The following is a 15,946-nucleotide window of genomic DNA, read 5'->3' on the forward strand; positions in this document are numbered from 1 at the left end:
AGGTCCCCAGCAGTGTAAAACATAATCATCTATTTTTGTCTGCAGGAGGAACGTTGGCCATAACACGGGGAATACATTCCCAGCTCTTCATCGAAAGGTTCAATTTTTTATCTCCACCTGAATAAGCAGATAGTCTGAGATAACAAAGTGTAGAGCTGGATGAACGCAGCAGGCCAAGCAGCACCTTAGGAGCACAAAAGTTGATGTTTTGGGCTAGACCCCCGAAACGTCGGCTTTTGTGCTCCTAAGATGCTGCTTGGCCTGCTGTGTTCATCCAGCTCCACACCTTGTTATCTCGGATTCTCCAGGGTCTGCAGTTCATATTACCTCTAAGCAGATAGTCTGCTGTTCAACATTTCATTTGGAACAGCTATACAGCACTCCTTCAGTACCATCAGCTGAGTTTATCTGATCAACTCTGGAATGTAGATTAACTGACAAACCTCTGACTCAGATACTAACAGTGTTAGCAACTGAAAGCAGTGTATTTATTCCAGGAAAGAAACGAGTTAAAACCTACACAATCAGATGCCTGATTTTAACCTCCATTGTGCAGCAAAAACTGATGCTGACAATATAAATGAGATACTCTAGAATCTGCCCACATAAAATCCAATGGCACCAATTTGAAGATGAATAAGTATTCTCTTAATGCCAGTAGTGGTTCTGAAAGGGTTAATATTCATGTTACATTAACTCCTCCATTTGCTTTGATGTCACACTCTTATGATCCACAACCACCTTGCCAAATTTATGTTACAATCTGGTTAGGGTCCAGTGCCTTTATTTTTAAATTAGACAAAGGATGGGATTTAGGGAAATTACTAAGAGAATGAAGTCTCAAGATTCCGTTCTTTTGAACAAACAACAATAAGGTTTACTTTACAATGTTACACAATCTACAGTACATCCACAGCTAATTGCTAACACCCAGAATTAACATGCAGTAAATGTCAATGGGAGAGTGCAATTAAACAATGCGCAGGACACATCAAATAGCAAATGCAATTAACTCTCTTCAGTGAACCCCCACCCCCACAAACTGTCTTGAAAATCTTGCAATGAACCCCCTCTCCTATTGCCGACAGAATTCAATATTGCCACCTATTTGCAACTCACAGGACTGAGCAGACTGCTGGCTTGTGCTTGTGCGGGAATAGTGCAAACAGTCCCTGAAGATTTCATCACACATCTCACCTTGAGTGGAGGCAAGGAGATCTACTCTACTTTTGGATGGAGCAGATGTTTTTGTTATCAGCTCCCTAAGTCCTAGTAATTATGGCCAAATGTAGTTGTACTTATTGCTATCATGCAACAGCCCTCCTGGCACTATCAAGGAACAGTGTCTCTTCTACGCATACTCCAAGGTGGTGTGTCATCGGCCACTAATTATTAGATAGGTCCAAGAAAGAGCAAAGACAAAGGAGAATTGGTGGCAGCATACCACTTCAAAAAAGTCTTACCCATGATGGGTATAGCCTTATCAAATCCAAGAGATATAAATGTAGAAAATAGGGATAAGAGCAGGCCATTCAGCCCTTTTGAGCCTACTTTCCCATTTCAATGTGATCATGGATGATCATCTAACTCAGGACTCTGTTCCTGCTTCCTCCCCATACCCTTTGGTCCCTGAGAACTATATCTATCTCCTCCTTGGGGAAAAAAAATCAATGTTTTGGCCCCAATTGCTTTCTGCAGCAGAGAATTCCAAGGGGCTCATTATTGTCTGGGTAAAGAAATTTCTCCTCATCTCAGTCCTAAATAGCCCACCCCACATCCTTCAACTGTGACCATTCGTTCTGTATTCCCATGGTCATTAGGAGGATCCTTCTTGTGTTTACCATGTCTAGTCCTGTTAGAATTTTATAGATTTAGCGGGAATGGTCATCTGGGAAAATATCAGTTTTCTTACCAGTATTCATCCTTCAACCAATGTAATTAAAGCAAATTACCTGCTCACTCCTATTGCCTGACACTGTTTGTTGCATTGTCACATCATAACAGTATTTGGTTGCCTGTAATGTGCTTCGGGATACCATGAGGTGCTAAAGGCCTTTCTTTCTTAATTTTCAGTTATGATATCGGATGTATAACACTGGAACGTGGAAAGAATGAATAGGGATGAGGTTCTTTAAGGCTGAATGTACTCACATGAGAAAGTCGTTTTTTCTTTGACAGGTGTAGTAATCCATTTTTTAAAATTCATTCATGGGTTGAGGACATCACTAGTTTGGCCAACATTTATTGCCCATCGCTAGTTGCCCTTATGAAGTTGGTAGTGAGCTGGCTTCTTGAACCGCTGCAGTCTATGTGCTGTAGGTAGACCCATAATGCCAATAGGAAGGGAATTCCAGGATTTTAACCCAGTGACAGTGAAGGAACGGCGATATATTTCCAAGTCAAGATGGTGAGTGCCTTGGAGGATAGCCTGCAGAATGTGGTGTTCCCCAAGTATCCGTTGACCTTGTCCTCCTAGGTAAGGCATGGTCTAAGAATCTTCAGTGAATTTCCACAGTGTATCTTGTAGATTGTACACACTGCTGCCACTGAGTGTCGGTGGTGGAGCAAATGGATGCTTGTGGATGCGGTGCCAGTCAAGTGATGCTTTCAGGCCTCAGGAATTTTGTTACAGCTGCACTTCTTTAAGCAAAGGATTGGCTGTTTATTGGTGCATTCTCCAAGGCAGTGTGCATCCTAGTCATTGTCCACCAGCTAATTAATCAGCACCTTCTTCTCTTGCAGTATAAATTGTTGTTGTCTTTGAGATTTGTTATTCTTGCAATTCTGGCCTGATGAGTTCAAGATGAAAATCTTCAAAAGGAAGGAAAGGCGATAACGGAGGAGAGAAGATGAAGGGAGGGAAGAGTGGAAAGAAATAGCGGGGAGGTGGGTGTGGGTGAAAGGAATGTGGTAGAAGGGATGGTTAGAAGGAAAGAAAAGGAGAGAAGAAGAGAAGGGGCAGTTGAAGGAAGAAGAGATGAAGAGGGAGGGAGGGAGTGAGGAAGGTTAATTTCAAGGCTAAAATATAACTAATGTGTTTCTTCTAGCAAGGATGGCTAATGTTCAAGCTGGGTGATACTTCAACATAGGGAATGGTCCATGCTAGAAATTATAAATCACTGTGAATCATTTCATGCCTGGAGGAAAAACATTGCTTTCATTCAAGTAAAGTTGAGGGTCAGGTGTGGACTGAGGTGAGTATGAGGTGAATCGGGTGCTTGTGAGTGTGATATGAGGGCGAGTGTGAGGTGGGGGTGAAGGGAGTATGAGCTGAATGAGGGTGAGGTGAGTGTGAGGTGAATGAGGTCACAGTGAGTGTGAGGTAGGGGTGAAGATGAGGAGTTGAATGAGGTCAGGGTGAGGCTGAGGAAGAGGTGGGAGGTGGGTGTGAGTAGAGTGTGAAATGAATGAGGTCACAGTGAGTGTGAGGTAGGTGTGAGGTGAATGAGTTAAGTTTGAAATCAGTCTGATTTGAATGAGGTCAGAGTGGGTATAAGGTGGGTGTGAAGTGGATATGTGATGAATGAGTTGAGTCTACAGTGCATGAGTTTGGGTCGAGTGTGAGGTAGGTGCGAGATGAAGGAGGACAGGGTGAGCATGAGGTGAATGAGTTGAGTGTGAAGTGGGTGTGAGGTGATGAGGTTGGGTGATGTGAGGTGAATGAGGTTGGGGTCTAGGTGTGAGGTGATTGAATTGAGTGTGGGGGTGAGGGGTGGTGAGTGAGGGGAAGGAATGCCTTTTTCAATTGTCCAGTCAGTACAAAAGTCCTCAGAAGCTTTAGTGATATAAAATTCAGGAGGTGATATCTGAAAAGAATGATTGTTTTGATGACTTAGATATGAAATATAACTTTATTTACATAGAAAGGGGTCATTACAGGAAACTTTGCCATGTACAAACAGACTCAAAATTTAGGACTCATACAGAATGCAGCAATAAACAATAGCTGACATTATACATCGATAGAATTACCAAGAAAAGATCGCGTGTTAATTTGAACTATGTTGATCACACTGTGGAAGCTCCACGAGACACTCGGTTTCTGGTCATGCCAGGTGCGATCTAGGAAGGTTGAAATTGTCTGGATGTAATCTCTCAAATCATATTACAACATCTAAACCCTCTGGGTTAGTGAAAGAGGTGGAAAACAAGAGTTGCTGGCGCAGCTCAGTGAGCACAGCTAGATCCAAGTCCAGCAAATTAAAATACCTATTCTCTGTTCGGTTTGAATATGTTTCCAGACGTAATCTTCCCAACAGTGGTGGCAGGGGCAGGATTTGGGAGGCATACATGGCACAGTGGCTCAGCGGTTAGCACTGCTGCCTCACATCACCAGGGGCCTGGGTTCAATCCCACCCTCAGGCAGTGTGAAGTTTGCGCATTCTCCCATATCTGTTTCAGTTTTCTCTGGGTGCTCCAGTTTCCCTCACACTCCATAGACGTGTAGGTGAGGTGGATTGGCAATGCCAAATTGTAGTGACCAGGGATGTGTAGGTTAGGCAGATTGGGCATGGGAAATGTAAGATGACAGCAAAATGGGGTGGGTCTGTGTGGGATGTTCTTTGGGTAGTCAGTGTGGACTTGATGGGCTCAATGGCCTGTTTCCCCACTGTAGGGATTCTATGATTTTAATGGCATCAACCGCAAGATTGCTAGCAACCCCATCAATCGAATCCATGTTTTTTAATCAATGGCTATTTTAATAGGAGTTGAAGGGGCACAGTTGTGGCATGCAGTCTGACTCTGACCTGGAAGACTTCAGGATTAAGCCCCCCCTCCCCCCGCCGATTCTGCAGGCCATAGTAGCCAGTCACTGGTGCTCATATACAACCTGGATAAGTGGGGAAGGTTGGCAATGGGAAATGTATCTATCACTCTCCAGGTCCTCACATGAAGAATGGTCAACCAGAACCATGGTGACCCTGTGTAACTTGGGATAAGCCTAGGGAGAGGGGCATTTCAACACAGAACATTGGTCAAGGAGCACACCAGTACCAAACCTTAAAGCTCAATCAAGACATTTCCATTAAACGCGCAGCGAACTTTACTCAGCTAGTAGCCAAGCCAGGCCAGTTGCAGGTTCGATCACCAGTCCCACCTGAACTCAGGTCAGGGAATGGAAATGGCTGTTCCTGAGCTGGGGAGCGTGTGGGGAATATCAGAGAGCTGCAGTTGAAGGCCAGAGGTCAGGATTGGAAATAACATGGACAATGGCTGGATGGTCAAAGTGCACAGATTGCAGACTGCTGTGGAACATCACTTCCACACCCAAGGGATCAAGGTGGGTGGGGAATGGGAGAGGGTGTGGGAGAAAGGGAGAGGAATGTGAGAAAGATCTTAGAACCCCTATAGCATGAAAGCATGTCATTTGGCCCATCTAGTCCACACTGACCCTCCGAAGAGCATCCCACCCAGACCCATCCCCCTATCTTATCCCTGTAACCCTGTATTTCCCATTGCTGATCCACCTCGCTTGCATATCCCGGGACAATGGGCAATTTAGCATGGCCAATCCACCTACATCTTTGAAGCGTGGGAGGAAACAGGAGCACCTGAACGAAACCCACACAGACACAGTGAGAATGTGCAAATTCCACACAGGCAGTGACCCGAGGGTTGAACTGGATCCAGGTCCCTGGCGCTGTGAAGCAGCGGTGCTAACCACTGAGCTACCATGCTACTGATAGGAGAGATGGAGGAGGATGGGAGAGTGAAGGAGGAGGATGGGAAAGAGGGAGGGGGATGGGAGAGAAGGAGTGTGGGACAGGGGGAGGAGAATGGGGGAAGAAGGAACGTGAGACGGAGGTGGGGAATGGGAGAGTGGGAGGGGGATTGAGAGAGGGTGAAGGAGGGAATGTGTGACAGAGGGCGGGGAATGGGAGGGGGATTGAGAGAGGGTGAGGGAGGGAATGTGTGACAGAGGGCGGGGAATGGGGAACATTCACAGGCACAAAGGTGATGTTGAGACCACACCCAGATCAACCACAATCTAATGGAATGGCAGAGTATGCTCGTTGGACTGAATGGCCTAATCTTGCTCCTTTGTTTCTACGTCGAAGACTTCAGGCAGATGTAGATATTCATCAAGCATCTAGCTGTGCAAAACCAATTAGGTTTATCGTTGTGCAGGAAACTCCTCCAACAGCTCAGGAGAGGAACACACAGGCTTGTGTGCAACTGGAATAGGCTTGTTCTCTGAGCTGCTTAAATGCTCTCTGATAAGGCTAGACACTGTAGGGCTGACAGGCCTGGCATCTCCTGGTTAACATTGGACACGGCCTCAGTTGATCAAGGAGAAAAAGGAGAGCTAAATCAGAAAAAAGAGTTAACTTTTGTTTTCATCTTTCTTGAATACTTTTGCTATTCATACATCCAAATATTAGAGAGGGGGGAAGTAAAATAGTTGGCTGTCGGCAGGTTAAGAGACAACCCATTGAACGACAAACAGGCTGCTCAATTCTTGCTTGTTTCTGGGAAAGGAATGTACCATGAGGATGGAGATGTTGAAGGTTCGACGGTGAGGGCAGTTGGAGGCAGGAAGTCATAGGATGAAACCTCCCTGCATAACTCCAGAGTTGGCAGCTGTAAGTACAGGTGTAACCCTTGGTCTCCAGGCAGAACTCATGCAGCTGACCATATGTTGTATCGCCAAGTGTGCAGATAATGCAAAGCTGGGAGGGAAGGTGTGCAGTGACGAGAATGCAGAAATGCTTCAATGTGATTTGGGTAAGTTGAGTGAATTGGGTAATGCATGGCAGATGATGTATGATTTGGATAAATGTATGGTTATACAAGGCAGCAGAAACTGCCCCCACAAGTCCGCATGATGTGATTGAATTGGCTGAGCAATGCTCCTAATAATAAGCACCTGATTGGCCCACGAACCCTATTACAGGCATATGATCCAAGGCTGTTGGAAGCTGCACGTACATTCCACATCACAATATTCCATATGAGTTCACCTTAACCTGTGACTGGGTCACACTGTGTGTGCTGCCAGGCTCTCTGACACACTTCCTCCAGCCTTCTAGAGCTGATGAAGGGTCTAGGCCCGAAACATCAGCTTTTGTGCTCCTGAGATGCTGCTTGGCCTGCTGTGTTCATCCAGCCTCACACTTTATTATCTTCTAGAACCAATATCAGGTTCAACAATTTTAGGGCTTGAGGCGCCTTCTCCTGCATCCTTACTCCAGCCCCTACACACCAGGCTTTATTATCACAGGGTCTGATAATACACACACTCATTGTTGACCACTAACTGTCTGCATTAGCAGCTATTCATTCTCCTCAGCTGATTGTTACCCACTCCTTTGCCTGTCCAACTGTCCTTCTCTTTTTTCAGTAAGAGTCACCAGACCTAAAACGTTACCTCTTATCTTTTCTTCACAGATGCTGTCAGACCTGCTGAGCTTTACCAGCAGTTTCTGTCCTTCTCTTTTTTTTGGGCTCTATCTTCATCTATTGTTTACTCCCTGCCTGCGCCCCGTCTTCTCCGTGGAAACCAACTTTTTTCCTAGCTAACATCAGTTCTGACGAAGGGTCACTGCACGTGAAATGTAAACTCTGATGTCTCCCCACAGATGCTGCCAGACCTGCTAAGCTTTTCCAGCAACTTCTGTTTTTGTCTCTGAAACACAGCCAGCATCTGGAAACCCAGAGAAAATATGCTCAAGGATTTTCACACTTTGAAACCTCCCACTTAGAACCAAACCTGTCCTTTGAGATTATTTTTCTGGTGCTTATTGTTTTACTGTTTTGGGATGTTAGATTTGAACCAGAATGGAACACTGGAGATTGTGGCTCAGTGGTTAGCGCTGCAGCCTCACAGTGTCAGGGACCCGGGTTTGATTCCAGCCCTCGGGCAACTGTCTGTGCGGAGTTTGCACATTCTCCCTGTGACTGTGTGGTGTCCTCTGGGTGTTCTGGCTTCCTCCTATAGTCCAAATATGTACAACTAAGGTGGATTGGCCGTGGTAAATTTCCCATAGTGTCCAGGCTTGGTAGATTAGCCCTGGTTAATGTGGGTTTATGGGGTTAGAGTAGAGGGATGGGTCTGGTGGGATGTTCTTTGGAGGTTCAGTGTGGACTCAATGGGCCAAAAGATCTGTTGCCACACTGTAGGGATTCTGTGATTCTGGTTCCTGACTGGATTAGGGACTATGTGTGGTCAGAGATCAGCACAAATTGAAGGCTAACAGTTGAGACACACTCAAGGCCCTGTGATCTCCTGGGCTCACTCTCATTTGCCGAAACAGGTGGTGAGGGACTATCCCAGAGGTCTTCCACCCCTTACTGGTCCCATCTCCCAGGTGATTCCATAGCTGTACATGTTTGGAAATTGAGAGTGTGAAGTGGGATAGAAACATTTAGTCAGGATGTTCCTGTTACGAGGGATGTGGCACAGGTTTATTAGGCAAGCTGGCCATTTCCGGCTGTTATTGTAAGAGCTACAAAACCTAGTTCTCACCTTACAGTTTCCTCGATTCATTTCCTTGTTTTGGATAAGGGCTTAGGTTTTATTTGGTGTCATGAGCTGGGTCCTCATTATTGGTCGAGCTGCCCTGAGTCTGGAACTCAGTGCAATGCAGGACTCTCAAATGTTTGCAACTTGTGAGGTCCCAGTAGGTACAATATCAGTCAAGATTAGTTATCAAAGGATTACAGCAGAGTGAGTGACAGCCAGAGGGGTGTGAGGGTGATACCTTCAATCACATTCACTGTTCAATTAGCTGAATAGATTAGTGGTAAAGATCTTACAATTAACCTCAGTACTGCAGGTTAGTTTGTGTGTGTGTGTGTGTCTGTGTGCGCGCGCGCGTGCATCTCTGTGTGTAAGAGAGAGAGGGGGGGAGAGAGAGAGAGAGAGTGTGTGTGTCTGAGTATGTGTGTGTTTATGCATGTCTGTCTGAGTCTGTGTGAGAGAGAGAGAGTGCATGTCTGTGTATACGTCTGTGTGTGTGTGTGTGTGTGTCTATGTTTGATTCTGTGTGTGTATGTGTTTGAGAGAGAGAGAATGTGTGTCTGTGTGTGTGTAATGAAAGACCATCGGAATTTTTAGGAGAGGGCCTGTTTTCAGTTGGCCCTTTGACATGGTACAGTCACATAGAGGGTATACTTTTCCTGGGTACAAGTGGACACAACTTGTTTATTTGCTGTAAAGTCCAATAACAACATCCTTTAGTCTCTAAGCAATGACAAATTAAACATACAAACACAAAAATGTCACCAGGTTTGTCCAAAATCCCCCTACAGACTGACCTGAATTTCATTTTCCACCCTCTCAATGACCTTCTCCACCAGCCTTACATCCTGCTCCAGTCGTACAGCTTCCTGAGATTTAACAGTTATTTCCTCTTTCAGTTCCTCTACCTTGATCCTGATGTCATGGCAGGATTTGGACTCTTGCCATTCCCTCTGAGACCTGACAATCTCCAGATCAGCCTCCAGGTCCTGGGCTTTCAGCAGACAGTCCCTCAGTTTCTCCTCGCACTCCTCCAGTTTCTCCTTCATTTCCTCCAGCTGCTCCTGGAGCTCTGCCCCATGGAGCTGCTCGGCTTTCAGTTCGTTCTCCCAGAATTCCACCTCCTCGGCCTCCGTGCTCCTCTCACCTATCAGCTCCTGGAGCCTGACGATCTCCTCGTGGGTGTCTGGCTCATTGTCTTCCTGTAGCTTCGCAATTTCCATTTCACTCGCCTCCAAATCAGCTTGGATACTTGTCAGCTTCCGTCGCTGACGCTGCAGCAGCTGGTTCAGCTCCTCTCCTAGATGTTGGTCAGAATTTGAGGCCTTCTTCTCAGGCCCCGGGTCTTTACTCTTGACCTTTCCTTCCTTGCTCTTCCCAAACGATCCCAGCCACTCTCGAGCCCCTTCAGCAAAATTTAGGGACTTCCTCTTAGCTTCCTTCACGTGACTGTTTTTGTCACTCTTACTCCGTAGTTTTGCTAACGGAGGTAGGCTCTGTCTGTAAACACTCCTCTCTGACCTTCTGTGCTTCTCTGACACAGGCTGCAGGCTGAGGGAAGGCCCGGTGCGGTTTAGTATCAGCTGAACGTCTTTCGTTTGTTGGCCCCACTTACTGAGGGATGGCAAGAGTTTCTCATCTGGTGTGAAATGCCTTTCAATGTCCTTCCACTTTTCCTTTAGAGTGTAACGCCCAGTGCGGCCTGCAAATCAAATGGAGAAAGAGGGTTGCTAACACCGGGTTTCCATGACATGAGGAAAATGAGATGTGGCTCACAGACTCCCCCTGGGATCCTTCAGTGCAGTAGAAAGAAAGGGCTCTGCATTGATATAGCACCTTTCACAACTTGCATTTATATAGCAGCTCAATAGGCTTAAGGCCGGGCAGATAGGAGGGCAATTTACCCACCTCCTGTAGGTTTGCTTGAGGATTGTAGCTAGTCATATCTGTCATATTTGGAGTTGTTGGTTGGTTCGCTGAGCTGACTGGTTTTCGTTTCATCTCCCTTCTACATGACACATTCAGGGCTGTATCGCTGTTTGTTTATCAAGCCAGTGGTCAAAAACCAGGCTTCCAGGCGGCTTCGTGCTCGGCTTTGCTTTGCTGTCCCAGCGCTGTTACTTTATCCCAGTTAAACTGAAACCCTTCTACACACTGCAACACCCCACAGCTGCACAAAAACTAAGAGGAACACCCACATGAGCAATGGGTATTCTAACAGCTTCAGCTGCCGATGCCTAGCAAATAAACAACACAGAACACTGTGTGCCCCAACACACTGGCCACCCTAAACTATATTAGAAACACATCAGAACTGACTATAAGACTCCCTACGGCCTCTTGGAATAACGCGAGCACACAAACCAACAGCCAGTTACTCTCAAAGATGAAAGACCCGTACCCAAAATAAGGACAAATGTGATATATAAAATACCTTGCAACAACTGCGAGAAACACTACATGGGACAGATGAGCAGGAAACCTGGGTACTTAAACACCAATTCGCAGTGAAACAATCCGACCAATTCTCCTTCGTTTCAATACACTCTGACACAGAAGGATATTAGTTTAACTGGGACAAAGCAACAGTACTGGGACATGCAAAACAAAGACAAGCATGAGAATTCCTGGAGGCCTAGTTTTCAACCATCGGTGCGAGAAGCAAACGTGTTGAAATTGCCCCCATCTACATAGCAGTACAATACAGTGACAAACCGGACCATATAAATGCCGTTCTGAGGAAGGGTCACCAGACCTGAAATGTTAACTCTGTTTTCTCCTTCACAAATGCTGCCAGACCTGTTGAGCTTTTCCAGCAGCTTTGTTTATGTTCCATGTAAATTCAGCACAGGACAGAACAATAGCACTGAAGAGGTCACCTTGAAGGGAGATAAAACATTCGCACAAAAACCACCCAGCTCGGTGAACCAACCAAAAACTCCATCCGCAACCCGAGCTACAGACCTTTGCTAAAACATTAAACCCATCATATTTGGAGAGAGCAACAGAGTTAATGTCTCTTCTTCAGAAGTGAAGCAGACCCAGTTCAGAAGAAGCTGTACCAGATTTGAAAGTTTCACTCTGTTTCCATCTCCACAGATGGTGCTGAGTTTCTCCAGCACTCCCTGCATTTGTTTCAGATTTTCAGCATCAGAAGTATTTTGCTTATTGCTGCCATGTTTACACTCACCTGCCAAAAACATGCATTTTTTTTTGGAGAGGGGGTTGTATTGTGTGAGGTCTGTAAAATGCAGCCTCAGAACTCGTGTAAATCTCTAAACTGACACTGTCTGAGGTGCTGTCTTTCAGGTTAGAAGCTAACCTCATCTGACCCTCATGACTCTGTTAAAGATTGCATGACGCTACACTTTGAAGAACAGCAGGGGAGTTATTCCCAGTGTTTTATGCAAATTTTGCCTTTCACTTAATATTGCAAAATGTGGCAAAATTATCTGATCTTATTACGTCTGTGGGAGCTTGCTGGATGAAAATTGTCCGCCATATGTCCTACAACAGGGACAGCGTTACATTGGCTGTACAGTGCTTTGAGCCATCTGGTGGTTGTGAAGGGCACTGTATAAATTCCAGCTTTTTATTCGGGCTGAACTGTGGGGCAGTAATCATTCGAGCTGTAATGCATGAACACATTCCTGACAAGTTCATTACCTGGCCCGTTACACAACAGCTAAAAAAATGACCAGTGATGCCATCAGCTGAGAAATACCAAAAGCCACTTTATAAGCTGTTTCTTTGTCCATTAATTCAGCGGATGTCAGGATACATTTGACATAAAGCTGTAATAACACCTGAGTTAAAATAGCAGCCTGTAGAATACATTACAATTGGGTCAAACGTTCCTTTGTTTGTTACCAATGATGATGTCCAGAAGATCTCTTCCCCGACTTAATTGTCCAGTTTAGCTTCCAGCTTAGGGTGCTCTAATTTTGCTGAGAAAGCTGCAATGCCTGCTGTTTCCAGCAGATGGGGCAGCCATCACCTCGGCTGACAACTGTGTGTCGACATTGGACGAAAATGGCAATGTTGGCAGTGAGGGGTCAATGTTGGCAGTGAGGGGTCAATGTTGGCAGTGAGGGGTCAATGCATTGAATCCCTCTGTCAATCCGCTGCTGCACCCCAATTTAACTTTGTCAGAAATGCAGAGGGAAGTCCAAGAAAAATCAGGATTCCAGGGGATAGTTTTTACTTCAACTGCCCCAGAGAAACTAACTGAGTAGTAGTACCACGAGTTTTGCTTTTTATTAAAGCATTCTACTTAAGCCAATCTCTTCCCAGTTTAAAGATTCTTCTCTCCCTCAGGGATGATGTTGACAACTTTACTTTGAATATTCATAACAGACTGTTTCTCAACATATAAGGAAGGGCAAACATCATTTGCCTGATATTAGGCCTCAGGCTTCATCTCAGCAACTGGAGTATACTGTTAGTGTCACCAGAGGCATTTTGTCCATTTTAATCCACCCAGCCTGGTCAGCCTAACCCAGCTAAAAAGCAACTTTCTAGTCAACCCCTTGGGTGGGGAGAAAGGGAAAGCAGTGATCGTGGCAAGGTGAGTAGATGTGAGGTGGGCCCCAGGGTAAGCAAGCCTGAGTCAACAATGGGGAGAGGATATCTGTTTCTCCTCGCACTATATAACCAGGTGGTGGGGCCTGGCCAGAATATGGGAAGCCTGACCAGAATTTCCCAATTTCAAAAAGGGATCAGAAAACAGGGAACTATTGCAAGCAGGGAATCAAATGTTAGTTTTAAACAGTGTCTATAGGCCTAGAAAGTCACACAAACCAATATAATTTGCCATTTGGATGTCCTTTTGGCCTAGACTTTAGTCCCACAAAATGGTCCTTTTTTGCTTCCATTTTCTAATTGTCCTCCTGCATTAAAAAGGCAGAATAATTCCCCCTTTGAAAACCAGAGACTCTATTGTCCGCTGTTGCCAGTAATGTGCAAGGATGGAGCCTATTTCAGCACCCAATTATCAGTTTTTTGGAAAGCAGCTGTTTGAATAAGAATAAAGCCACCCGGGAGCGACCTCAGGGAAGTAGATACATTTGGAAACACCCCATTGGACACAAATTCCTCCCCGATTCCTCCATCCCTCGTGACTCCTAGGCTTTACATTTCTGAAGGGTCAGAGTCACAGGCAAAGCCCATTATCACTTCTCTTCCCACGCCCCACAAACAGGCCACAGTAATTGTGTGAAATGAGGAGAGCACCGAAACAAAATGGGGGAAGTAGACCACTGAGCCTGCTCTGCCATTCAATGAGGTCAAGGCTGATCTGATAATCCTCAACTCCACTTTCCTGCCTTTTCCCCACAACCCTTCATTCTCTCTTACAGATTAAAAATCTCTCAATCTCAGCCTTCAGTATGATCCAAATCCAACAGCTGTCTGCCATAAAGAATTCCACACATTTACTGCCCCATGCGAGAAGAAGTTTCCTCCTCACTCTGTGTTAAATTGGCAATCCCTTGCTATGAGATTACATTTTAGAATCCCTACAATGCAGATAGAGGCTGTTTGGGCCATGGAGTCTACACTGAGCCTTTGAAGAGCATCCCACCCTATTCCCATTATCACACATTTTCCCATGGCTAACACACCTAGCCTGCACATTTTGAGCAATTTAGCATAGCCTACCCACATAACCTGCACGTCTTTGGACTGGAGGAGGAAACCAGGGCTCCTGGAAGAAATCAATGCAGATACAGGGGGGACATGCAAACTCCACACAGTCACCTGAGGATGGATTCGAATTCAGGTCCATGGCACTGTGAGGCAGCAGTTCTAAACACTCAGCCACTATGCTAGCTGCCAATGGTTATAAATTCTAACCTCTCAACATCTGTCCTGTCAAGCCTCTGAGCTATCTTAAATTTTCATTAAAGCCAATTCTCAATCTTCTAAACTCCAACGAGTACAGACCACGCCCACACCCCCAACATCCAAATCCTTGATATGATGAGAGTGATCCTGGCAGTTCTGATTTGCAATAAAGTCTGAATGTTGAGAGATATAGTTCAGTCCAACGAGGTACCACCCAGCATCAGACAGAGAACACTTTCCTTACCCATGGCCTGTGCCAGGGCTATGACCACCTCTTGGCACGTGGTCTTCTCGTTGACTCCACAGACCACTCTCTGAACTCCGTCCACCCACACTTTCAACTCCATGGCCCTTAGCTCCAGTGGAAGGCAGTGTTAGGTGGTCAGGGGAATGAGAAGGGGTAAGAGGGAGCCACCTCAAAGCTGAACCTTCAAGATGATTCACTGGCCGCTCCTCAGATGGAGACTGAACATGTGTCTCACCAGGGTGAAGACAGAATCTGGGAAAAGAAAGTTAAAATTAGAACTTTGATATGAAAGAAATACATTCACTTTTACTGCAAAAAACGCAACAAACATCTTTAAAGTGATGGTTTACAATTATTGAATGCACAGCCTGTGTCTACCACTTTGCTCAATATAAACACAATACCCAGTCCTTTGCTATTCTCAATTATATCCATCTCATGTATTTTCTTCAACCCCTTTTTGCAGCTACTAGAGATGTTTGTCCTGGTGGCTCAGTGGTTAGCACTGCTACCTCCCAGCATCAGGGACTTGGGTTCAATTCTTCCCCCAGGGGACAGCCTGTGGGTTTGCACGTTCTCCATAGGTCTGTGTGGGTTTGTTCCAGTTTCCTCCCACAGTTGAAAGATGTACAAGTTAGCTGGATTAGCCAGAGGAAATGCAGTGTTATAGGGATGGGGTGGGTCTGCGTGGGATGCTCTTCAGAGGCTGGGTGTGGACCTGATGGGCTGGGTGGCCTGCTTCCATGCTATAGGGATTCTATTCTAATACCGGAATCCATAAGACCACACAATGTAGGAGCAATGATAGAGACCATTCAGTCTGCTCCACTGTTCAAAGGAATCATGGTGGATTAATAGACTCAACTCCATCTTCCTGTGTTTTCCCCAGGGACTATTTCCTGATTTCAATCAATAATGGAATCATTTTTTTTTCCGCAAAGGATATCAAGTATTGAGATCTCGTAGCGCAGTGCCAGCACTTGATCTCTGAACCAGAAATTCCAGTCTCGAATCCCAATCCAGAACTTGATGACCAAAGGAAGCGATTTCTTACACAGCCGGATTGAGTTTCAAATTGTAAATCTTTTCAACATGCACTAATGACGGGCAACAGGAGGGGGAGAGATTCTTGGTCAACCATAGTGTGGGACAAAATTAGAGCCTCTCCTGCCCATAGATCTAAGCTGTAACATGCATGTAAGTGTATGTTGCCACAGCAAGCCTGAACCCTTTTGGGGGAAGGAGTGGAGCAATTGGCTAGATGGCCTGCGTGGAGCATTTTAGTGCTAAAAGCACAAGTTTCATTTCCCCATTCCAGCTAGGAAGGATTTCGAGCCTGCCCTCTTGACCTACCCTAAGTGGAGGTATGTGTATTACCTGCCTTTGGGCAGGGA

General features: G+C 45.6%; 1 protein-coding gene across 2 annotated transcripts in view; it reads right to left on the minus strand.

Moving 5' to 3' along the window:
* The window catches only part of LOC125462625 (ras association domain-containing protein 8-like), an 84,760-nt gene that overhangs the window by 36,961 nt on the left and 31,853 nt on the right, over nucleotides 1-15,946 (minus strand). Inside the window, exons 2-4 of one of the 2 annotated variants that reach the window (XM_048552844.2) lie at nucleotides 14,550-14,804; nucleotides 9,259-10,163; nucleotides 5,638-6,307 (exon numbers count right to left, since the gene is read on the minus strand). In XM_048552844.2, the coding sequence (XP_048408801.1) occupies nucleotides 6,281-6,307; nucleotides 9,259-10,163; nucleotides 14,550-14,652 (1,035 nt within the window). In that variant the 5' untranslated portion in view covers nucleotides 14,653-14,804 and the 3' untranslated portion in view covers nucleotides 5,638-6,280. Of the gene's footprint in view, nucleotides 1-5,637; nucleotides 6,308-9,258; nucleotides 10,164-14,549; nucleotides 14,805-15,946 lie in introns of those variants that run through there. The other variant, XM_048552843.2, reaches the window with a different exon arrangement.

Source organism: Stegostoma tigrinum, chromosome 21 (genome assembly GCF_030684315.1).
Source record: "Stegostoma tigrinum isolate sSteTig4 chromosome 21, sSteTig4.hap1, whole genome shotgun sequence".
NCBI classification, from domain to species: domain Eukaryota; kingdom Metazoa; phylum Chordata; class Chondrichthyes; order Orectolobiformes; family Stegostomatidae; genus Stegostoma; species Stegostoma tigrinum.